Below are 26751 nucleotides of genomic sequence, written 5' to 3' on the forward strand. Positions count from 1 at the left end.
ATATGCATGTATAAATTGTATAAAGACAAACATATCTAAGTGTCTGTGTATGTGTGTGTGTATATATACACATATATATGTATGTACACTTGAATGTATAGATATGTATATATTTGTGTGTGTGTATTATATGTGTGTGTGTATATATATATATATATATATATATATATATATATATGTAGAGAGAGAGAAGTATTGTGATCAAGCCACCTGATAAAGGGAGTTCTCTAAGATATATTGATTTTTATTTCCAAGACCTTTTGTGGCCATACTTCCCTCTTATATTAAAGACATAGGAGACTTTTTGAAAATCATTGAGGAAATCAATTGGGAAGATGAGTTTGTTATTGTTACATTTGATATCACCAGCCTCTACACTTCCATCCAACATGATTTGTGGATAGCTGCATGCCGGCACATCTTAAAATGAGATCTCTATCATATTTGATGCTTACGGAAATGTTACGTGACATGGTTGCTTTCTGCCTGAGCAATAACGTTTTCACGGGTAATGACAAGTTTTATAAACCGGTTCAGGGAACTGCCATGGGGACCTGCTTCGCCCCCAGCTATGGGAATTCCCCTTGCACTGGTTATACCCTATCATATCACATCACTTATAGCTTGTTAAGTTATAGTATTCAGATTCATGCCATCTCAAATTACATAATTTATGAGAGAACGTGAGTGGTAGAGGGTGGAGTTATAATTAATTTAGTCTGGCTAGATAGAGGACAACACTATGCATGGAGCTGCAGCGAGTTACAGTAAGGTTTGGACAGAACGTAAATTATAACTAAATTATAAATATAAAGGTATAACTTGGCTTTGTATAGAAATAATAAATTAGGTTTTTCGAAGTATAACTAGTCTTAAACTTTTGTGTTAAAACTGAAAATAAGCATAGAGAACAGTGCCATTCGTATATGAAGTACAGACCTAAATATCTCCACATATCTACAGGACAGGATGAAGTCAGTATGTGTATATATATATATATATATATATATATATATATACATATATATATATATATATATATATATATATATATATATATATCAACGCTCAAAGTTTCAAAGAAACACGTGGCACTCAGGGGGTCCGTTACACAATGAAATTTACTGGCAAGGACGCGTTTCGGCAATGAGCCTTCTTCCTGCTTGCTTCATAAATTCATACAGCTTTTGCATGGTGGTACTTTATAAGTTAAAACCTCGATTTTCATTGGTTGCCACACATGGAAGGAGAAAGGGGATTGCTCTTTCACGGGCCAATGGGATGGCCCCTCCCTCTCCTTGAGTTCGTTCTCTGCATCCAGAGCGTTCTTCGGAAGGTATATTATTCCACCAAGTTTACTGCTTCAGCGGTTCCCTTCCTATTAGCGTTGGCGCCACCCGTGGTAACAGCAACCACCAATTATCATAGGGTTTCTCACTCCAAACCATAAAATGTAACTTAGAATAAGAGGTGGCACACCAGGAGACAGCACAATGATTTATTGTGCACTCAAAAACCAAGGACGACGCGTTTCGGCATTAGCCTTTGTCAAGTTGCTTCCTGTTTTCCAACTTCCCATAGAAATAGAATTCAAAATTGCTAGACATAGAAGAAATACTGCTATTATACACTCTAATATCACCACGAAAATTACAATCCTATTTACAACCTTGTAAATACATGAAAACAAAAGGTATTATATTTCATTATAATCTTTGTCATTGCATCTACTCAAATCATATTTGCTTCTATTATATATATTCCACTATGTCATCATATAGCGATCATTGCGATTATTAGCCTCACATTCTACGTTCAATATCAGGCAAATGTCCTTTTGGCTCATGCTGCGCGCATGCACACTTATGTGATCATTATAGCATTATATTTCTTTAAAATCTCTGTCATTGCATATGCTCAAATCTTATGTGCTTCTGTTGTGTAACGCACTATGTCATCCTACAGCAATCATTGTGTTTCTTAGATTATCCTTCTATATTCAATGTCGGGCAAAGATCCTGCTAGGCTCGAACTGTGCTAGTATACACCTATGGAATCAATGGCACAATTTTCAATAAAATAATGTAATGGACGTACCACTAATCCATATTATTAAGCCATTATGTTCAAGAAAACGCCCACAATATTGAGTATATGTTTGGCACACTATATGTTAGGAGCGCGGGTAGCGGAATGCATCCTAGGTAGTTTTTTTGTGATATTTGTCAGGTGGGTGAAAAAATAAAAGTGCAAAGTGCATAGATAACATCAATTGTGAATTAGTGGTTGTTTGAGGAACATCATTATCCACTCTACCAGTAGAGAAGAGTCGGAATCACCAACGATTCCACTTTTTTGCATACATATATATATATATTATATACATACTGACTTCTATATAAATCTGTGTTTGTAAAGTTGTAAATGTACATGCATAGAATATATACATATACAAGAAAGTTTAAACAATAAATAAAAATGTAATGAAATTATAGGTTTTAAGTTTTGTACATACTATTGTTGTGTTGTGAGTATCGTGGTCATGCAGGGAACATCCTACACTTAACTTAACTTCTTAAGCTGAGATGGTTGTCAGTGGGTATTATGTTTGGGGTAACAAGTTCCATAGTTTGGCTGCTTGAACAGAGAAGGGTTTTCCACTCATGTTTTTTCTTGTATGATGGAATTTTGAGATGGAGTGCCAGTCTAGAGCTGTGGTTTCTTTGTTCTGTTTAATTTTGCTTTGTGGATGATACAAAGCAGCTTGAAAGTGATTCTTCTGGTAACTGGATGTGGTAAGAGTACCTTTCTAACACATTCAAGGTGCAGTGCATGCAGATTCTTGTGCTAATGGTTCCACCTCCTCAGGCATTCCTTCCTGGCAAATACTGGATTAGCCTGTTCTATTGTTTCTTTATATTCAGTACAGGATATGACTGTACCACCATAAAGGGTGCAGTGCAATGCATTTGTTTTATTTGCAACAATCTTCAAAGTCTGGTATTTAGGGCAAGCCTTTTCTTCATGAGTATCCAAGTAAAGTCACATCTCATTTCTTTTCCTTCTGTCTCCATCAATGTCAAAAAGCTGTCTGAATCTGTTCTTTAACTTGAGGCTGTGTGCCATTTTCTGAGTCTTTAATTAATTTGGTCCCCGGATCAGCACCAAACACGATTGTGGTTCCTTGTATGAAGTTAATTTAATTAGGTCGGGTATTTTCACAACATAAACCTAGTGCAGATTACAACAAAGGGCTACTCACACTTTTTATATACTGCAGGCGATGTCCAGGGGATGCTTTGCTGTGCAATGCTGTTGGAAAATCATGGTATTGTAAAGTTTCACAAAGAGGATGTTGAGATCTCTCATCCTCCCTTCATCTTTGCCTACTTATGGTCATGCTGTTGTCTCTTTGCGAATGAAGTGATCAATGAACTGCCAGCACTATCAGTCCTGCACAAAGGGTCCCTAGCTTGCCATTCCCAGATTCTGCTGAAGGGTACGCCTCTCTCTGCCAGAACGGCAGGTGTGGGAGACTGATGGAACAGGACAAGAGACCGCATGTTTGTGCATTGATACCTGCCAAGAATGCAGGTTGAATGGGATCAGGTTTGGCCAAAATAACTGAAAACATCTCCATGAGAAGATTAGAGAAAGACCGCATCAGTCATTCAAAAATTGAACTTTACTCCAAATTCAACCCAAGGTGGTTAGATTTGCTGTGCGGGCTTTGCTGGGTGACCCCGGTTCCTCAGCTCTCAAAGTGACAAACCTAGGAGTCCTCTTTGGCCCAGGGCATTTGTTCACTCCAAAAGTGAATGCTGTGGTACAGAGTATGGCCCTTCACCAATGTTACACTTCTACCACAAAGTGGGCCATGTCTCCATACAGACGTGTTGTAGTGAAAGCAGTGAGCTAAGGTCCCGGCAGTGTGAGATTAAGATTGGGCTCATTGGCACAGTTTGATCTTTGGCACAGAGCAGTGTCTCACTTTGCTCTGGATACTGCTCTCGTTTACCAATGATATCATGGAGTGAGAACAGAAAAGCATCTTGGGAAGGTCACCAAATGTATCTCTTTCCTTTGTTCTTCTGATGTTACACGATATCTGCAGCTTTTTTACAGATCTGATTTCATTCTCTTAATTGGTACATCTGAAAAATAGAAGGTGAACATCTATTATTCAGCACAAACACTGGGGATCAAGGGCTTCCCTCCCCTGTCTACTTTCTTTATTTATTAGCTCTGGAGATGCAGCGGGCAGTTTTCACACAGAATGGATCATTAGGACCAGGCGGAATTGGTTATCACCAGTGGATATGAACTGAAGTTACATTAAACATTTAGAATCAGGGTACAATCCTCAGACTCAATGAAAGGCTTGATGTGAAGTGTTTCAGTTTTATCTTCTCAACTCCAGACCTTCTCTCCATTCAAAGGAACATCAGGAAAACCTTTCAGACATACACTATCTTCCCAAAGTTGTTTTAGACACCAACCAAGATATGAAGCTAAAGGTTGCAGAGCAGGACAGAAGACAGCTAGTATGGTCTTGGGACCAGAGTTTACAGGTGGACAGCCAGTCTGCAAAATACTTAATCTAGTAGCCTCTAGAATATTTTTGTATAAGCCAGTGGTGCAATGCATAAAGCCATATCCTGCCACAAAGGTTTGTTTATGGTTGAAAATGGCAGGATTTGCGCTTGTATGGTAGTCGCAAAAGCATACCAAGGAGGCAGAAATTAATTTACTACTGTGTAATTGTGCATCCCTTTGGAATACAATTCTGCCGTAGTGAACTCCATGCAAGGGCAAGGAGTAGGTGGTTCAAAGCGTGGTTTGCCATGTGAATTTGTGAACCACCACAAACTTCTCTCCAATGCTTTTCCACCCTGGAAACGGCTTGAGATTTGCTCCTGTAAAGGTTAGAGTAAATCAAAATACAGGATAGGAATGGAGCTGAACACTCTCAGACTTTGTGGCAATATAAGGTGAGAGGTTCCTGCACTGGAGAAAAGTTTCTCCCCATTGAGGGAAAAAGAAAAGAAAGAAAAAGAAAATAAATCTGCATTGCACATAGGTGCTGGCTTCCCCTAATGCGGAATTGTGCTGTGCATACAGTCCAATATTCTGGAAACAACAGTGTGTAAAAATCTCACGTGACATTACCAATAAATAGTATGCATGGAACCCTGCGACTGGCACAGCTTCTCAGGTGAAGTAACGAAAATGTTTATGAACTCTAGAAAGTTTTAAACTTAGAGGAGTACTGATATATGTGCAAATGTGCTACTCCATTGTGACCTGTTGCTTTAAAATCAATGAGCATTGTTAAGATTTTAGAAACTGGAGCAACAAACTAGCTGTTAGTTGGCTAAAAATAATTATGAAAACTTTTCGATGGGTCACTTGAGAAGTTTGCTGCTGAATGAATGTTCACCTCCTGTACATATGAGAACGAGTCTCTGGACTCACCTACATTACATCTCACATCTAAAAATGAATGTGTTGGTATGCACACATCAATACACGTCACACCTCCAAATTATGGGTGAGAGCTTTGAGATCAAGGAAGCAAAAGTAGAAAGTGCTGGAGGGTCCTCCGATTTGCCCTCTCATCCACGGGTCAAAACACCAACAAAATAGAGATCAGCACTGGAGCTGCAGTAAAATAAATCAAGTTTACTAATTATTCATGAGTGGGACCACGTCCACACAACACTCTCAAGTGCTGCAGGAGGTAGTACCCTGAACTCACAGAGCATCGTCTTCATATACTCTTTTTCTGCAATGTAAACATGCAGATAGAAATGGAAGGAACAAGTGTACAAATAGCTATCAGCAAACAAGGGCAGATAGATAACCACTTGATCAGCAAATAGGGAGGGGGAGCAGGAATGCTTATGGTAGCAGTAAACAGTCAACAGATAACATCTAAGACCAGGTGTACCGGCAGCTACAAACCCCCAGCACGTACATTGCTTAGCCATGTCAGGAGGTCAACTAAAATAGATGACACAAGCAGAGTGAAAAGGCAAACAGCAGAGTACGAAAGAATTACAAAGGAAACAAAATGGACACCACAGTCAAAATGGCTGTAGCTTATGCTAAGTCAAATATTACATGTTTCCACAAAGCAGGCAGCCAGGCTCCCTCCCTCCCCTAAGTCAATCACAACGCTGATCAAGCAGCGTTGTGATTAGTCGGGACACCGACCAGCCACGTGCTAATGGGGATGCCATTTTCTCCCTGTAGGCTGCATGCAACCTACATGGAGAAAAAGCAGAGTGTGCATGACTGGTTTGGGCGGCCCCAAAGGGTCCATATCGGGTCCTATTTTCATATTTTTAACTTTACAAGCAAAAACGGATTGATTATTGAACAATAATTGTAAAAATGTTATGGTAATCATTGTCAGCAGTGTAGTTCCTCTTTGTATTTCACATCTTTTAATTAGTCTTGTGTTCCATAAGACTGTTTGCTTTTTTTAGGATGTTGTGTTTCTGTAGTTCTATTTTTTCATGCAGCCTATTGTTCTTGTATAATGCATACTGAGTTGACTCCCGGTGTCTGTGTGAGTTACTTATGTGGGTGAGTGGGTATGATGGGCACAATTGAAAGCTCTAGAGCTGAGGCTAAAGGCAGCATGAGTTTCTCACAGTGTCTGTCAGAGGGTCATAAAGGTGTTCAGAATTTAAACTCATCCAATTCTTGGCTTCTCTGCAGCTCAGCAAAACACACAAGAATGATGGATGGAACGTTGCACAATGGCAAAACAATCACCCCCAGTCACAGATCTGCAGCTCATGCAGAGCAATGGTTATGCACGCCATTTGTAATTGTGAATCTATGTAAAAGTGTGTGAAGGAGCCACACAGCTGTTGAAATATTGACAGGGTGAAAGAAAAAGAAATTGCAGTGGTCAAATATAGATTACATGTTTTTCAGTAGGAATTTTCTTGGCTGCCTGGGCAATGGCAAAGTTATTTCCAGCTTTTTCAGTGATCACAACCCTCTTTCTGTTACGCTGCTTTGTCTGAAGCCTTGCACGTGGGCAATTGCTGTGGGAGGGACACAACTCATGCCGACCAGTGATGGGCTTAGGTTGAAATGGAAGTCTGCCAACTTGCATGTTGGTCAGCATAGGCCTTGTGCTGATCATCTGGATATGCTTTGTGATTACTTGTGCTAACTTATGACTCCTCTGGCAGTACTCAAGTTTTTGATCGCTTAAGGTGTACTATTAAGAAGTTTTTCATAAAACAGATTTCCCCTACTAAGCCTGTTGCCCAATCTTGGTTTGATAAGGCCTGTAGGGAGGCTACCGAAAGCCTGCAGCGGGCACTTAGAGTAATCCCACGGGTCTCGTCTGAGGTTGCCTCTTGTAGGAAAGCCTACTAGCTAGCCATTAGCAGAAGGAAGGCTGAGCTTAGGGAGGATGTTGAGTACCTTGGTTACCTCTCGTAGGACCGGTAACACCAGTCTAGTTTGGCATATGGTTAATCACATCTGACTGATTAAAACCAACACTAACCACATTTGTGACAATATTAGTGCCGACTCGTGGATGGACTATTTTAAGCAAGTCTTTCACACGACTGACTGCGTGAGTGATGAGTCTGATATGTGTATGTCCTCCTAGCCAAATTGCATTGAATCTACTGTGAAGGAGGTGGACAAAGCTATCCGTTATAGTCCCATGCGCAAAGCCCCGGGGCCTGACGGAGTGCCCATGGTTTATACAAGTTGGAGGTGGACCTTTGGGCACCAATCTTCACAAATCTTCTCAATTTAGCCAGCCAGACTGGTCTGCCCAAGTCGTGGCATTCTGCAATCATAGTCCCCATTTTTTAAACAAGCATTTGCAATGCATAAGGTCTCGCATTAGGAAAGTTTGAGCTATTGGTATTGTAAATGACACATTTTTTATATATGTGTTGGTTTTGAAAATAGCAAAAATAATAGCTTTGTCATTTACAATGCCAATAGTTATAACTTGTGACACCTATAGCATTTGTAATGCAATATGTGTTGTATTCACGTGACTTAGATGTATTGATATTACAAATAACAATGGCTTTGAATTTTTTAAATAATTAATACTTAAATAAAAGTTATTGTAATTTATAATGGCAATAGCTTAAACTTTTGTAAATAACTTTTGTGAAGAATATGTTCAGTGTATTTTATTGTGACGAAAATCCAAGAACAGAAGTGAAATACTAACCTCTTTTTGTGACATTTGTAATAAAGCTTGAAACATTGAGAGATCATATTTGACCCAGTTGTTGGTAAATGGTTGCACAGATTGATGCTGTGGTGGGGCTGAGAGATGTTGTGGTGGCGACTAGTGATGCTGTGGCATTCAATGATCCCGTGGTAGCGCATAGTGATGTTGTTGTGCCCCTTAGTGATGCTGTGGTGCCCCTTAGTGATGCTGTGGTGGTGCTGAGTGATGCTGTGGTGATGCGATAGATAGAGTGAGTGGGATAGATAGATAGAGTGAGGGCGATAGATAGATAGAGGGAGGGCGATAGATAGAGGGCGATAGAGAGATTGAGTGAGCGAGATAGATAGATAGATAGATAGATAGATAGATAGATAGATAGATAGGAGTGAGGGCGATAGATAGCTAGACAGATAGATAGAGTGAGGGCGATAGATAGATAGCGTGAGGGCGATAGATAGATAGATAGATAGATAGATAGATAGATAGATAGAGTGAGGGCGATTAGATAGATAGAGTGAGGGCGATAGATAGATAGATAGAGTTAGGGCGATAGATAGATAGAGTGAGGGCGATATATAGAGTGAGGGCGATAGATAGAGTGAGGGCGATAGATAGAGTGAGGGCGATAGATAGAGTGAGGGCGATAGATAGAGTGAGGGCGATAGAGTGAGGGCGATAAGATAGAGTGAAGGCGATAGATAGAGTGAGGGCGATAAGATAGAGTGAAGGCGATAGATAGATAGAGTGAGGGCGATTAGATAGAGTGAGGCCCATAGATAGATAGAGTGAGGGCGATAGATAGACAGATAGAGTGAGGGTGATTAGATAGATAGACTGAGGCCGATAGATAGAGTGAGGGCGATAGATAGACAGAGTGAGGGCGATAGATCGATAGACAGATAGAGTGAGGGCGATAGATCGATAGACAGATAGAGTGAGGGCGATAGATAGATAGATAGTTGTGTGTGTGGTTGTGTGTGGTTGTGGTTGTGTGTGTGGTTGTGGTTATGTGTGCGTGGTTGTGTGTGTGTGGTTGTGTGCGTGTGGTTGTGTGTGTTATGCTTTGTTTTTCTATGTTATGTTATGCTATGTTTTGTTGTGTTTGGTATGTTATGTTTTGCTAGGCTATGATATGTTTTGTTTTGTTATGTTATGCTATGTTTTGTTATGCTATGCAATGTATTGTTTTGCTATTCTATGCTTTGTTTTGTTATGCTATGCTATGTTTTTTTGCTATCCTATGCTTTGTTTTGTTATGCTATGCAATGCTTTGTTGTGTTTGTTATGCTATGCTTTGTTATGCTATGCTATGTTGTGTTGTGTTGTGTTTTGCTATGCTATGCTTTGTTTTGCTATGCTATGTTTTGTTATGCTATGTTTTGTTATGCTATGCTATGTTTTGTTATGCTATGCTTTGTTATGCTATGCTATGTTTTGCTATGCTATGCTTTGTTTTGCTATGCTATGTTTTGTTGTGTTTGATATGCTATGTTTTGCTATGCTATTATATGTTTTGCTATGCTATGTTTTGTTATGCTATGTTTTGTTATGCCATGTTTTGTTATGCCATGTTTTGTTATGCCATGTTTTGTTAGGCTATGTTTTGTTTTGATATCCTATGCTTTGTTTTGTTATGCTATGCTCTGTTTAGTTTTGCTATCCTATGCTATGTTGTGTTTTGTTATGCTATGCTATGTTGTGTTTTGTTATGCTATGCTATGTTTTGTTATGCTATGTTTTGTTATGCTATACTATGTTTTGTTATGCTATGCTATGCTTTGTTATGCTTTGTTATGCTTTGTTATGCTATGCTATGTTTTGCTCTGCTATGCTTTGTTTTGCTATGCTATGTTTTGTTGTGTTTGATATGCTATGTTTTGCTATGCTATTATATGTTTTGCTATGCTATGTTTTGTTATGCCATGTTTTGTTATGCCATGTTTTGTTATGCCATGTTTTGTTATTCCATGTTTTGTTATGCCATGTTTTGTTAGGCTATGTTTTGTTTTGCTATGTTTTGTTTTGCTATCCTATGCTTTGTTTTGTTATGCTATGCTCTGTTTAGTTTTGCTATCCTATGCTATGTTGTGTTTTGTTATGCTATGCTATGTTGTTTTGTTATGCTATGCTATGTTGTGTTTTGTTATGCTGTGTTTTGTTATGCTATGCTATGTTTTGTTATGCTATGCTATGCTGTGTTTTGTTATGCTATGCTGTGTTTTGTTATGCTATGCTATGTTTTGTTATGCTATGCTATGTTTTGTTGTGTTTTGTTATGCTATTTTTTGTTATGCTATGTTTTGTTGTGCTTTATTACGCTATGCTTGGTTATGCTGTGCTTGGTTATGCTGTGCTTGGTTATGCTGTGCTTGGTTGTGCTGTGCTTGGTTGTGCTGTGCTTGGTTGTGCTGTGCTTGGTTGTGCTGTGCTTGGTTGTGCTGTGCTTGGTTGTGCTGTGCTGTGTTTTGCTGTGCTGTGCTGTGTTTTGCTGTGCTGTGTTTTGCTGTGCTGTGCTGTGTTTTGCTGTGCTGTGCTGTGTTTTGCTGTGCTGTGTTTTGCTGTGCTGTGTTTTGCTGTGCTGTGTTTTGCTGTGCTGTGCTGTGTTTTGCTGTGCTGTGTTTTGCTGTGCTGTGCTGTGTTTTGCTGTGCTGTGCTGTGGTTTGCTGTGCTGTGTTTTGCTGTGCTGTGCTGTGTTTTGCTGTGCTGTGCTGTGTTTTGCTGTGCTGTGTTTTGCTGTGTTTTGCTGTGTTTTGCTGTGCTGTGCTGTGCTGTGCTGTGTTTTGCTGTGCTGTGCTGTGTTTTGCTGTGCTGTGTTTTGCTATGCTGTGCTGTGTTTTGCTGTGCTGTGCTTTGCTGTGCTGTGTTTTGCTGTGTTGTGCTGTGCTGTGCTTTGCTGTGCTGTGCTTTGCTGTGTTGTGCTGTGCTGTGTTGTGCTGTGTTGTGCTGTGTTGTGCTGTGTTGTGCTGTGTTGTGTTTTGCTGTGCTGTGTTTTGCTGTGCTGTGCTGTGTTTTGCTATGCTGTGCTTTGCTGTGTTTTGCTGTGTTTTGCTGTGTTTTGCTGTGCTGTGCTGTCCTGTGTTTTGCTGTGCTGTGCTGTCCTGTGCTGTGCTTTGCTGTGCTGTGCTGTGTTGTGTTTTGCTGTGCTGTGTTGTGTTGTGCTGTGTTTTGCTGTGCTGTGCTGTGTTGTGCTGTGCTTTGCTGTGCTGTGTTGTGTTTTGCTGTGTTTTGCTGTGCTGTGCTGTCCTGTGCTTTGCTGTGCTATGTTGTGTTGTGTTTTGCTGTGTTGTGTTGTGCTGTGCTTTGCTGTGCTGTGCTGTGTTTTGCTGTGCTGTGCTGTGTTGTGCTGTGCTGTGTTTTGCTGTGTTTTGCTGTGTTTTGCTGTGCTTTGCTGTGTTTTGCTGTGCTGTGCTGTCCTGTGCTGTGTTGTGTTTTGCTGTGCTGTGCTGTGTTTTGCTGTGCTGTGCTGTGTTGTGCTGTGCTGTGTTGTGTTGTGTTTTGCTGTGCTGTGCTGTGTTTTGCTGTGCTGTGCTGTGTTTTGCTGTGCTGTGTTGTGTTTTGCTGTGCTGTGCTGTGTTTTGCTGTGCTGTGCTGTGTTGTGTTTTGCTGTGCTGTGCTGTGTTTTGCTGTGCTGTGTTGTGTTTTGCTGTGCTGGTAAGGGTATGTGAGGGTGTGTGTGAGGGGGTGTGAAGGTGAGGGTGAGGAGGTGTGTGAGGGTGAGGAGGTGTGTGAGGGGTGAGGGGGTGAGGGCGTGAGGGTGAGTGTCTCCAATGAATGTCACTGCTTGGCCTTCTTTGAAAATGTTCAGTGCTGCAAATAGAGCATGCCACCCTAATTATCACAGCATGAGGCCCCAAAGATATAATTATCACAGCATGCAGAGAGCCGCCCCACGCTGCTGGAGCACTCAACTGCACATTAATTATAGTTGAGTGCTCCAGCAGCCTGGGGCGCCTGTTGACATGCTGTGATAAGTGGGTCTCATGCTGTGATAATTGTTGCGGCGCCTGAGGAAGTGGAGACTCCTGCTGGGATAATTGGTCTTGTGGGCCTCAGGAAGTAGAGTTTCATGCTGGGATAATTGGTCTGGCGGGCTTGCAGCGCCTGACGTCCAACAAACGTGCACAAGCTGCTCAACCTTGAAGCACGTTCACAGACCTGGGTCGGCTCGTGCCCAGGTCTGTATCGGGCTCGTTCACAGCTGTTACTCCCTTGACAGGGAGGAAGGTGACTATAGTCTCGCTGGCGGGAGCGCTTCGCGCTCCAACGCCAGCTCGACCTAAAAAGGGAATAGAGCCTCTCTTTGTTGTTACAAGCCCATATCTCTTTTGGATTTCACAGTGAAGATTATTGGAAGGGTAATTCTAGATAGAATCTTGTCATGGGTTACGGATAACCACATCATCTCTTATGCTCATTATGGCTTCAGACATGGTTTGGGTACCCCGGGACAGTGCCTCAATCTCTATTTGCTCATTAATAGATATACTGTGGCCAAAGATGGTTCTTTTTATCTTGCTTTTATGGATCTGGTGTGCACTTTAGATAGCGTAGTTAGACCCAAACTTTGGGAAGTTTGAGTGTTTCTGGGTATTGACCCCAGCTTGGTGTCTTTTTTACATGCTTTCCATTACTATTTGAGTGCTTGTGTTAGATACTGGCAGAATGGTGAAAGTTCTTAGAGCTTTCAGCCTGGGATGTGGAGTCTGGCAGGGCTCGTACTTGCTGAAATTTTTGTTTCTCCTGTACATCAATGGCCTAGTGGCAGCTTTGACGACAAGTGGTACGGACACGATGACCGTGAAGGGTTTGCGTGTCCCTCCCTGTACTCCTGTATGCAGATGATGCTATCCTAATGTCCCGAACACCAAATGGCCTTCAGGTTCTGCCTGACTCTTCTGTTGATTTTATGAATCGTTTGGGCCTAAACACGAATCTTGCCCTAACATTTGTAATGCCATGTGGGCCAAAAAATGTGAAAATGTGTTGTTTTGCGCTGCAGGGAACTCTGAGGAAAAACTCATTATGCCCCTATTTGGGGGTTCCTTTTTGACTCACAAGGGTCTTGGGCCACATGCTCTAAACAAAGATGCCTTAAGGTTTGCTATTCATTGTGATATTTTCAGTTTGCCCTCAAAGTTGGGTAGCCAACCCATAGCATCCCTTTTTGAGATTTATAATAGGAAATGTGTGCGATTCTCACTTATGGTTCCAGCATGTGGGGGTATAAAGCCATTTATATATTACAGGCTGATGAAACAGTCTGCAGACACATCCTCTGTGTGTTGCCTACGTCACCAGTCTATGCTATCCATGAGGAATTGGGCGCTTCCCACTCCTGAGGTCTGTTTTGGTGTGGCCACTTTTCTGAAACATGCACTACAGCATAGACGTTCCTTATTGTTTTCATTGGCAGTATCTGTTTTGCCAATTGCAATTACAATCTGGTTATGCACGCTGTTCACCTGTGAAGGGTTGCATTTGCTTACACACCTGCACTTTATATTCATTGATGTTTTTATGGCTGTTATGTTGAGTTGATGGACGATGTAAATTATTTTGATTCAGGTGATGTGATATTCAGCCCTGGCTCAACATTTTGCAGTTTTTTTGGTTGGTTATTAAAGTCATTGTAATCATCTAGCAACTGATTTTAATGAATGTGTTCACTGCATTTCAATTATGCATTACATGTTTTATGTGATTGTGCTTTTATGGGTTTTATATGCACTGAAATAAAGTTGATGATGAAAATGCAGTGCTTACAGGTGAGTGTATGAATTGTATGTGGAAGGTGGTAACATGAAGGCAATGCAAAGAAGTAGGTGCAAGAGAGCGTTAAGGAAGAGTGCTGAAGAGGAAAGAGATGAGGTTTTGAGATCTGCATATGGAGCAATTCAGAATGATGTTGGCAAATAAGGGCGTAAGTTGCAGATGAAATTGGTGGGAAGGGAAGAATGGGAGTGATTGCGGCCATCCCCTCCACGGATCTTATAAATGTTTAATTCACAGTTTCATATAATCTTAAAATTTAAACATTTTCATCTTTAATTATTCACCACAAATTCACTGTTACCCGTGTACCTGATAATGCAACAAGCACAGGCAAAGCCATTAGATCTGGACGTTATTGTGTGCTATGTGTGGGTGCATTACAGAAAGGGCTAAGAGAGGCACCAAATACTGGTCGGGTTGCACACAGTTGAAAGTATGTACCTTTAATTTACGTATTTCCTGCCACGCTCTTAATTGCATAGGCCGTGCCCTTTATTAGATAGGCCGTGCTCCTTGGAAAGGATTCCTAATTAACACTTCTAAGATCACACTACCTTTACGCCCCCTCCTCCAGTACCTGTATGCGATGTATAATAAAAAATAAGCTGCACCCCTCCGCCATCCCAAAAAAAAAGTTTGGATTGCATGTGAATGTACCAGGCTGGGCTGTATTTATTTTTGTACACAAATACCGGCAAAAAACGATTGGTTATTGTTACTTCAAAGCCTAGAATGCAGGAATAGAATGATATGGCACCCTAAGCCTCCAGGCCAAAGGTCCCAACATTTTGTTTTTTTGTCTTATGTATTTGTTTGCTTTACAATGTGTCAAACAGACACGTTGTTTTGCGAACACACGAATATTTATGGGTGCACCCTTTGGTGGTTTGTCGCATGCTGTAAATAAATGGGACAAAAAATAGTTTATTGTCTTTGAAATCAGGAGACGGGTGTGAACATTAATTTGGATTCTTCTTAGCTTTTTTATTTGTTGTTTACAGGCATATTCTCTTTATATCAGTGTTGCCTGTTGGCTGACCCCAAACTGCTGTGTCACAAAGCCACAACATATTAGTTATGGAACATAGTGATCAAGAGATACTTCTATACATCTCAATCCATCATGGCCTATCAGCTGGCCACGTTCCTCAGCCTCTCTTTGATATGTTTAGGGGTGGAACGACAATTGAGGGGTCCCGCCTGCAAAGTACATGGAGAGGGCCATCGATGCCCCGGACCCAGTCAGGATCTCTCAGGACGGGGGTCCGCCGCCTGTGCACCGTGCCTGGGAGGCATGGGGGCTATTGTTATGCCACACCTTGCCCAGCTGCACCATTCTAAGGGAGGCACGCAAGCTGAAGTTTCCTTTAACAACATTGAAATTGACAATGTCCAAGTCGCTGTCTCATAGTGACCGGCTCCCTCTTCCACTGCCGACCCAATCAAATGTGGTTTTTTGCGCTCCCAATATTAAATGAAGGATAAACGAAAAATCGGTTGATGTGTATAGTGTTTTTATTCAGTCAAGGTATTGTCATGCAGCGACAACAAAGGGGACCAGTTGACAGATGAAAATTAATCTGGCTAAGGGATTAAATGGCAGTATTGGACCTACTTTTCAAAATTGTAGGTCAATTGTTACAGAAAGTGCGTTCTTCTGTGACTGACTAGGGCATTTATCATTTCCAAATACTTAGAAAATGTCATACTCGTAAATTTACCATGTGAAGAACCAGACCAAGTCATAATTTCTGCATCCATGCGCCCACTACTATTAATGTCCTGTGATATAATAAGCTGCAATGAATAGCTAAGTATCATGCTTTGTGATGTCTCAGAGTAGTTGTGACGTTTGCCACCGACTTCTCCTTTGGTCTTACAATATAGAACATCACTAGAGCACCTCAATGGCATTTTAGACATCTTTTTTAAGTGGGCATCCTGAAAACAGGTTTTAAAACATTCTCTACTCCCCCCCGCCTTCAGTTTGTGTCACTAGCGCAGTTTCATGGCCTAATCAACCCACCTCATTAATAATGAGCGATCTACCTCTGTACATGTGTCTATTCTGAGAAGACCAGCTGATTGTATTGACAAGGACGGTGCTGAGGGATGGAAATAGTGCAGATTCGGCTGGCTAATCAGCAGCCTCGTTAGACACATGGGGGGATCTTCGTTAGAGCCATGAAAGAGGGCGGGCGGGGCGTCTCTGTTAGAGCCGCAGACTGTCCATCTCAATTAGACTGGAGGGATATGTTAGTCACTCTCAACATCCCTGTTACTTACCCTGGGGGGGATATAGTCATTAGCAGTGGGGTCATCATTGTAATGGAGTATCTTGTTAGCTACCCTAGGGGGCTTGTTCACTACCCTGGGGTTCCTTGTTACCTACACATGGGACTCATTGGTACACTTCTATAGCTGTGGTATGTCAGTTGTGCAGCCCGAGAGGGAGCTTTCCATATAGTGGCAGTGGTTCCAGGGTGTCTCTTCAGGGAAATAAACTTCTCTTGGCCCTGTAGAGATAATGGGTCCCTGTTTCGGACACTCCCCAAACTGAGGGTGAGTAACTCTAAAGGTTTCTTCAAAATACAACCACAAACTCAATAATAAACATGCTCATGTTCTCTGTAGTTTATGAACCAAAGATGCTGTAATTTAAATGTTAACACTTTCAAAAGCGAATTCTCAACATCGTAGGAGGACCATCACTTTAAAAAAAATATAAGACCTGTCTTATATTATTTGTTAACAGATGGCTCCCTGTACCCCCACAGGCTGCTTACATCTCATAATTAGGAAGATGTGAATTGTGGGTACATCACCTGCCGTGCTGACCCATTCAATGGTGCTAGAGTTTGAAGTAAACTCTAACTGTTTGGGATAGTGACTCATGAAGCAGTTGCCACTTCCCAATGATCAAAATCTAGTCTTTTTTGCCTTCTGAGATCTTATTATGTATTTATATGTTTACTTTACTACTCATATTTTTACTGTTTGCGGAAAGCCAATGATGAATCATGTGTAGGAGAGGGTGTGTTTTGTAACTCTTGTGATGTAGCAGGTAGGCCTATGGTCTAGAGTGTTGACACCTGTTCTTGTGGGTGGAGGACTGTTCTGGTTGGTCAAGGTGTTGTCTAGCGGATAAAGGTGGAGTCCGATACAAGGGGTGAGCATCCCTGGTTTTTGAGGGACAGAGTTATACTAGATTTTCAGGCTACCTCACAAAAAATATATGCAATAAATTAATCTATATGGAAACCATTTACATTATCATCATTTATTCTGAAATCTAGGATTGTGTGCTTTATGTTACGCTCCTATATGTCATGTTGCTAATCCTAATCCACAGCTTCACATTTTACCGCCCTATGTTCTACGGTACTCCCTACCCAATGCATTACCTGTCACTTTTTCCCATATACTAGATCTTACAGTGCCGTATGTCCTCACCTTCTCTTCTGACCAACGTGTCTGGATGGTCACCCTGCTTTCAGGCTCTCTTGCCCACTCGGCTGCGTCTAATCGTTAGTCAAATCATATGGGTCTGCGGGGCAACTGATCATGATCATGATGAGGATCTGCTGTTGTTTTAAAAAGGCAAAAAAACTATTACAAATACCAACCTAATCACGAGACCCAAGCCCATTTAACGGCTACATAGCATGTTACACTATGGAAAAGGTGATCTGAAAGATACTTTAATAGAAAATATTATTCAACACCTCCCTTTTACACTCAAGTCGGCGTGCATCCCAGGAGAAATGTTTATTTCCTTGAATAAATTCACACAAAGAATATTAAACATTGAAACTAAGAATACTGCATTATTCAGACTAATCACTAAAAACAAGGCTAATAATAAAATAATAATCACTGTTTTTATGCACATTGTTCACACCTTTCTACTTCTTCTGCAATTACAGCTTCCGCCTCCTAACAGCCCCCGACCTTTGCCAGCTACCACATAGAAGCGTGTAACGACCCATGAGCTTGTTTTTACGTAATTGGCTCTGTTTGCATATCTGTATTCTTTATGTATTTTGGGTGCAGCAGACTTTAATCACTCATGTTGTACTCATTGCTCTCTAGAAATCTTTCGGGCACTATGGCTTGTCTGTAAAATATTGCATTTTTTTTTTGCACTTCCCTTCCTTGAGCGAATCACCCCCATGGGGTCGTCTCCACTGATGATATGAACTCGCCAAATACCTTGCCATTATTCATCACAATGTTCTCTGATCCTCTGAAAGTAAAATGAATTGCTTCTGGATTTCTGGCTCATTGTTTCCCTATAATGTCTGCCCTGATGGATGCATACTCTGCTGCTAACACTGATGGGAGCTTTATTGGTTCTGTCTGCCTTTGATGAAAAGCCAACCTCTTTTGACAATTTTTCCATAACGAATGGCTTTCACCAAGCTGAGAAAGCCAACTTGGAGAATGGTTTTCTTGGTGAAATCTTGTCCAGTTGCTTTTGCATTTTATTATTTTTTAATTTGTCCCTCCATAACACTTATTTTTCTTTCCCAATTTATGATTTCCTTCTCTCTTTAAATGAGAAAAGGGTTTGGGTTCTCGCCTTAATTTTCTTAACCCCTCACACCTCCTTCTTGTACCCTTATATTCCTATCCTTGACTGTTTTTAATTGGCCATTAATTTCCCCCGATTCTGCTCCCCTTACCCCTCCACTTTATTTCCATTGTTTGTATACTTTTTCCACCGTCATGATGCTCTGTATTTATCTAGCCCTCTTTGGAACGTCCTCCCCTATTCAAAGGTACTGTCACCCATCCCAATGCCGTCCCCTTTTCTCCTACTCACCTTCACATCTTTTTTCCGTTCTTCTTGCCCCTGAGCGTAGTCTTCTTTTATTTTTCCTACTGTATCACGGTAGGCATAAAAATAATACAGTAACCCTTTGTTATGTTTTCTCACTATTCTTAATATACTAGTAATCATAAGAAGTTTATGTGTATTTTTTTATACCAGACCTAGGATTTAAACCCAGTACTCATGATTCAAACCCGGGTCAGTGAAATATAATTTCCACAAAAATCTTTGTATTATGTGGAAAAAGTATTTCATCCTTCTCACTTTTCAACAAATCCAAGTATTGTCAGCCTGAATCTGTCAGACTGGCATTCTTCAATGTGGGATTCCATCAGAATGATGTAATACAGCTGTATCAGTGAGATTAGATATCAGTGACATTTTTTGTTTCAAGGAGAATATATTCAGAAAGAAGGAAAAGACTGTCTTTGTCACCAAGCACTCTTTCTAAAGAAGCAGGTTACTTTTGTTGTTAAGGTTTTCTATCAGGGTTTGGCAACTTATCTAGCCACATTTGCCAACATTTTGTGGCCATGACAAAAATTAGTGAGCTCCTATCAGGTTGGGCAGTCTTCAAGTCATTAACACAGTGTCATGTAGGAAAACATTCCTTCAAAGAATTACACAGTGACATTTCTATAAATATAATTTGTGGTTCCAACAACATGTTTCGTACCTTTTTTGTATCCTCTTCTTCAGGGAAAGTTTCAAAAACGTTTGATAGACTAGGGCAATTTATGTAGGGTTCAGGGATGTGTCTCTCTCCTACCAGTGCATCTCAAAGTTGGTGGGTTAGGTGACTCAGATGAGTGAGTAACGTACTCAGAGTGCATTGTGCCTTGGCCGAGTGCGAGATAGAATCCGAGATCAGCGAGTGCATAGAAGAGCAGAAAATACAAAACAACAGATCTGCAGTACAATCCTCGGGACTTAAAAAAAATATCATATCCTCTTAGGGCAACCCTATTAAAAAAAATTTTGCACCACCAGTCCATAGTCACTAATATTTTCAGACAGTGTGCAAAAATAAGACACCCCTTTCCATTATATCCCGGCTTTCGACCCTGCCGAGAGGGTGCTGCTGAGTGGCATTTTCTTAAAGGATCTTGCAGGTGAGTCCTCACCTGTTCTTGTGACTTCACGCCAACAGGAGTTGTCATGGTTTAGAAGCAGAAGAGTACCATAAATAGAGCTGTATGACTGGCCATGTGTGCTGGTCAGCCTCGGTGCTAGAGACCCCATTCATTGCACAGGTTCTATTGGTTGATGCACCGGTAGCTGAAAATTGAGTGGCTACTCTGGTGTGTGTCATCCACACTCACCTTCTCTTTGCCTGTGTAAAGCACTTGGTTATAGAAAGTGATGTAACAAAACATAAGGGTGGCCCTCTGAAAAGTACATGCAGGTGGCCCCCATGCTCCTACACAGCCCGAAGCTCTCTGGCCAGAGGCTTGCCAGTCCCAGAAGGGACCCCTGGAGCTCAGGGGCTTTTGTTACACCACTTGTTATAGATTGGTGTCCCATGCTTCTCCTCCGCCTTCTTAAAAAGTCAGACCAGAACTAATCAGCAGGCATTAGGGTTGCCAGCAAAGCTGTAGTCTACCACCTACATTGGATAGGTATTATTAGTTGGCCTTCAACACAGAAATTTCACATACTTTGGTACTGCAAAGGCTCTGGAAATCAAATTTGCTCAGAAATTCAATTAGGCAGGGATCTCCTCCCTAAATGTATTAAATGAAGCCATATCATAAATTTCCTGCACATTCAGAAGGTTAGAAAAGAACAAGGCAACCTTACAGCAGTGTACCAATAGTTATTCATTTATTTTGTCATTTCTTTCTTATATATTTTTAAACTGCCAAAGGACAGCACAGTAACACCTACGTTTCTAGAATCAAATATGGAATGCCCAATTGTTAAGTTAAAGTCTCTCTAGGATGCCAGATTGATAGATGCCTTAAAATTTCATATATTTGATAATTTCTTAAATTTAGTGAATTCCTCAACGGGCCATTTTAGTATCATTGTCGAAGTGTCATTTATATTCTCGATTTTAATGCAACTGTAATTGTTTATTTTTGGACATAATTAATAAAAATGGAAAGCTTGTTTTCACACATTTGCATGTTTATCTATCTTTCTTCTCTTTGAAGTTCTCCCAGACAGTAGCATATTCTGAGCGCAACACCTCTGCGGTGGCTGCATGCTCCCATCAGACATTCAATGGGTCTAGGCTTATGCAGCCAGGGAAGCAGTAGCTTTGTAAATGTCAATTTATGGAGAGTGGAAAATGGATGAGCAGTTTTCAGTGACAGGAAATCTATTCTTGTCTTGTCACCAAACACATTGGGTGATAAGCCAACCTGCTTGTTATCTCGATTGGTCTTTGATGGCGATGCACTCTGTTAAGTGGGCCTGAAAACACAAACAGCAATTCCTCAAATCAAGTTCACCTTTAAAATTAGGACAAGTGGGCAAGTAAGGAAATGTTCTTTTGAAGGAGTGTTCTAAAAACTGATAGCTTTCTATGAGACATGGAGCCTTTGGCAGGACATTCACTTGAGGAGACATATCCTTTAACAGCAAATATTACCCACAAATGGATAGGCTGATGAGCAAGAGATGCTGTTTTATAGAAGGACCTTCTCCCTGACTGATAAGATTGTGGATACATGTTACAGTCTGAGGCGGAATCTGTCCTGGTGCATTGTGGTTTCAGGAGATGTTCTACAAGTCACCTCTAAACTGAAAAATAGCTTGTAATCATCTGGGCCCAGCACTAGATGGCAGGATTATGCACAGAATGTGAATTGACAGCACGTCCAATCTGCAAAATGAGTATTACAGGTACCGTTGTTCTGTGTTTACAAGGAGACATACACTGGGGACAGTGGGGTTGCTTTTTCATACAAGGTAACCAACTGGGACTATGGGTATGTTTTCATATCAAAGGGCTCGTCTTAAAGTTTCATAAATAGTTATGTTCCTATAGGAAGTAATATCTTATCAGGTGAGTAGTATAAGATGCCAAGCTTTCTTTTGTAGTACTCAGAGAATCTGGATAACCATTCCAGTTGAGGGTACAGAGTCTGATACATCATGATGTAACCTCTCTTCCCAGAAGTGTACATAGTTTGAAGAATGTAAATATTGGTAATGGAGCATATCATTTGCATGTGTGTTGTGTTACTTTTACCAAGGCCCAGAGCATTTGCGACCTGTTGTATTTTAAAGATTCCAGTCTATTGAACAGGTGGCAGCCCGAGCCATCCTGACGAAAAAGGAAGATCATTTAATCTCAGTCCGGATGAAGAGGCAGTAGATGTCCGTTAAATGTGGAATCGACTTTAATTTATTATGTACCCTATGGCAATGTGGGGTTGAGCCCCATTGTAGCTGAAATATCTCGTCACAAAATTGCCTACAAGGATAGCAAAATATGAACAGTTGGGAAAATGGTGGTGGTGGTAAACTCAAAGATGGCCTGCCCAAATTGCTAAGTAATATTGACAGCCACTATTGTTTCAGAAGTGCACTTAAGATTGCGTTGTTCCAGAGAGCATGTTCTCGCTGCTGCACCCTGAGCCTTCAAGCAGATCGTTTAGATGCAGAGTGTTTGATTAGCAAGGCTGTCCAACAATAAATCATAATTTGTTCCAACTGAGTTATACCACATTGCTAGTAATGCAGTCAGTCTCAGTTATGTAAAGGTTTAAACAGATCATTGGACCATGTTCAATTACATAATTGTCTATTCAGACAGACCAGCAGGCTGCGGTTATCATTATCATGGTCTGAGCAAACCATCAAAGGCTGCTTATTTAGATAATAATTTCTAAAGACCATTGAACCATGATTGTTTATACAGACCATTAATCTCTTCATATTTATAAAATGATTAATACAAACTAAGCAACTCTGCTTATCAGTGCTTCATTTGTAACAGAATAACTGCCGGGCCCAAAGCTTTTCACAGAATGTCATGGTCGGTGCTATTGACCGTCAGGGTGATGAATATCAAGACTACGTAGTCTTGATTCCACTTCACACCGCTTTGGTCCACCACCAGATATTCCCTGCCCCTATGTCTTTTACATACCTGATTTCTTTAATTGTTACTTTGTCTGCCTTTCTCCTGCTCCTCCCCCCCCCCTTTTGTGGTTAAATCTATTGCTCGATGTCAAAGTCTGATTACAAATAAGTACCAAAAATATGTCAAGTTCAACTCCTGCTTTTATAGCACATAAAGAACTTGGCATTGAGTACCTAGAGGACATTATCCACTATAATACATTGATGAATTGGCATGGTATCTGGGCAAAGCAGGGTACTAAGTTCGCCAGCGAGATCATCAAGAATTGCATAGGTATGGACCGTTTTAATAAAATACCTTGGCGTCAGTACAGAAATACCCTATTGCACGAACTAGGAGAAGCCTTTAATCCTTTAATCCCTTAGAACCTCATAGTATCCTGCAATTTAGTACAAATGAAATTAAATCAATCCTTATGGGTAAAAGGAATATGTGTGGAGAATGCCGGGAAATCAAACCAAACCTACAATAAACAGGTACTGTATAGGCCAATGCGCTCCGGGGATTCAAGACTACCTGGCAGGTGTGAGAAAAACCTATGACAGATTTTTTGGACCAGATTACGCCTAAAATTGATTTATCATTTAGGTCTGTTTTTTCCAAAAACAGACCTGTGGCCCCAGAAGTTACCCAGATGCCCGTGCAACAGAAAAGCAACACAGTCGACGACTCATTTGCTGTTATTTTGCAAATTTTCTCCCAGCCTCAGTTGCACAACAGATTTCCTGTATTTCCTGACCACTGACCAAAGTTACTTACGGTTTTGGATTTTTCCACTTGATCTTCTGTTTCCTCAAATTTCAGATGTTTTAGCTGAGTGTGTAGCATGCCAGGGCTCCTATAATTGTGATGAGGTAGAGAGTACACAAAATCCTGAACAGTGGTGATGAAAATTGATAGAGAAGTGTGTCTCTTTAATACCAGTTAGCTGTGTGCAACACAGCTGTAACAAGTTGCGCTGTCAACATTTGTCACACAAGTTCTAGAAATAAGTAGTCCTGGTGAAAAATATGGTTCGACAGTTGTAGATATTTTCTGGTCTGTGGATTTTTGGGCATGTTCAGAAAAGGCTTGGGCGGAGGTCGTGGAGTTCTGCTATGTGGCAGTGACAAAAAAACTCCCACCATGCTCCCTGGAGTTCCACAAGTAGCAGGGTGCATTACCACGTGCCATTCGTATTGATTTTTAGCACCAGGTATTTGTCCCACGTTGTAAAATCAGCGCGAATGGCATCACACGCAAGAGGGCGCTGCTTCTTTCTGCCGCTCGAGTAGACGTTCTGAAGTGTTAGTGACCATCCGCTCCTGCCTGTGTTAAGAAATCCAACTGGGAAGTGGTCTAGCATTGGACTTTCCTCACTCGTGCCTGCCAGCTTAACGTTTGTGAGCGCAAGCGAGGAAAAAACTCAGCTGAGCGGAATTTTTCAGAACTCTGCGAGCTCTGCAGAGTTGAAAAACTCTGAAAACTTACCAAACAGAGCGGAGTTCACCTTACCCCGGCCTAATTCATAACTGGTAAACAGAGATTGCTAATTGATGTCAGTTGCATCTTTGAACTGTTATTTGCATCTAATGGTGTGTCGATTTCACTTGGTCTTCTATTTTTAGGGGTGGGCAGTAAATTCTGCTCCACTGGCAGAGTTGGTGGAGTTTTGGCCACTCCGTGTTACGTATGTTACACAGTTTTTAGGCCTAATTCTACCAACTGCCACGTGGCGGAGCTTTTTCTTGCGCGGGGCTCGCTAACAGGAAGTAGCCAAGCAAAAATTGGCATCCCCTAGAGCGATTTTCGAATGCTCGGAGGGGACCCAGTAAGATTTTCTCAGCGCTGGCGGTCGCAACAGGTTGTGGCAAAAAAGCTGCCGCTCGAGAAGAAATTTTACTTGAGCGGCAGCAAATAAATAGCGTTCTCTGGCACACCATGTGGTGCCGTACATATTGATTGATTTTGCAGCATGGAACATGCTCCTGGCACAAAAAACTCAGTGGGAACAGCATGATGTGCCGATTTCCTCCTGGTTGCAGAACTCTGCGGAATTTAGTTGAGTTTTCATGTAATTTTGCGAATTCAGAATTTTTTGTTTGGGGACTATTGCTATTGCTGCTTTGCTTTTCCACAGGACAAGTATAGTCATTGGCCAAAAGCGCAGCAGAATCCAATAGAAACCATTGCAACTGGTCAAGTGGAATTCCCCCATAGTACACTGTTACAAAACAAAGAGCCGCAAGATCAAGAATGTGTGAAATTCAATAGTAATTATGCCAGATTTACAAGCAGTCATATTTTTTATAGAATTATTTGTCATTTTATAGCATCTTTATTAACAATTTCGCCCCAGAATTTTCAAAACCTGTTTAGAAAATAGACCAAATGTATATAGCCATGAGTGTTAACCTGCCTCAAAACATCCCTGTCTCGGAGTTAGAAGAATATTAAATCCAGTCACAGAACTTAAAAGGGAAAACATTTTTTTCAAACAAATAAATTATTGAACAATAAACATCCGTCATTTTCCTTGCAATTATTACAGGTCTCAATCAGTCTGCAGAAAACATTACAAATCGAAATTGTCGATGTTGGAATGATAACTTACAACCCAGTGTAACATCAACACTGTACATTCTGAATTGCTTGTAGAAAGGAAGTTCATATACTAGCCAAGCCTTCTCAAATGTAAAGACTTTGTCAGGGTGCAATGCAACAAGACTGCTGCTGGCTTGACCAGTGTAAAAAGGTGTTTGAAAGGTGGTCTTATCGTTTTTTTCTTTTCTTTCCCTTTTGGTGAAACCCTTCTGTCAGGCTCCTGCTTCAAGCTGGCATCGACATCAACCGGCAGACCAAGTCGGGCACTGCCTTGCATGAGGCGTCCCTTTGCGGGAAGACGGAGGTGGTGCGGCTGCTGTTGGATGTAAGTCTGTTTCTTTGTTTCTTTGTACTTGTGATTGGCTAAAATCCTCTTTTAGGTCTGGGGTTTGTCCATACAGAGAGTTGGTAAAACTCAGCATAGTCATTATGCAATGGGTATCCAGCACATTGCTTGTGCATTACTTCTAATCAGCAGCATAGCTAGAGGGGGAAACAGCCCATTCTGCCTCCCGGCTAACAGAGGACTGGTAGATTTTGAGTCAGGGCCGGACTGGCTGTAGTGGGCACCGGGCGTTTCCCCAGTGGACCGCTAGGGTTGGGGCCAGTTTTGGGCCCCTGGGGGGGCGTTTTTTGTTACCGAAGCCGGCAATATCGGCCTCCTGTAACAAAATCGGCTGAAACCAACCCTCGCAAACTACTCGGCAGCACCCCCCCTCTCCCCAAGAGGGGCGGGGGGAGCAGTTTGCCAGGGCCGGTTTCGGTTCCCAGTCCGGCCCGGTTTCGAGTCTTACCTTCACAAAACATTCCTTGCGCTGTAGCTGCACACATGCTATGCATAACAAGTGAACTGATTGCTGCTAATTCAATTCCCACAATGCCTGAAGGAACGACTACGAAGCAGAAATGGTGCGATGACTGGCTGAGGTCTAGGCAAAAAAATCCAGATGGCTTCCCATACATAGGAAAATTCAATTTTCAGGTTTTTGCTGTCCTTTCAGGACACCACTTGGTTGCAATTTAAGGCTGTGCTGTTTTACCGTGTCTGATAGAATCCCTGCCTCAGCTCCCAGAGCCCAGATGCATGTTCACTCACCAGTACTCTCTGAGGCACCAAGAGGAACATTTTCCAAACTGCATCAAAAACAGCAGACTGCTTTGATCTGTTACAGTTCCTAGAAGAAGCCCTTGTCTATAGTCGCCCAAGCCACCTCTCTAGTAATTATTAAATCCTTC

At 41.4% G+C, this 26751-nt stretch overlaps 1 protein-coding gene across 1 annotated transcript in view; it reads left to right on the top strand.

Annotated features, from left to right (window-relative positions):
* CASKIN1 (CASK interacting protein 1) overlaps nt 1–26751 on the top strand; it is a 776040-nt gene that overhangs the window by 496754 nt on the left and 252535 nt on the right. The window contains exon 7 of the mRNA XM_078664842.1: nt 25732–25840. Within this exon, the coding sequence (XP_078520968.1) occupies nt 25732–25840 (109 nt within the window). The remainder of the gene's footprint in view (nt 1–25731; nt 25841–26751) is intronic.

Source organism: Lissotriton helveticus, chromosome 10, assembly GCF_964261635.1.
Source record: "Lissotriton helveticus chromosome 10, aLisHel1.1, whole genome shotgun sequence".
Taxonomy (NCBI): domain Eukaryota; kingdom Metazoa; phylum Chordata; class Amphibia; order Caudata; family Salamandridae; genus Lissotriton; species Lissotriton helveticus.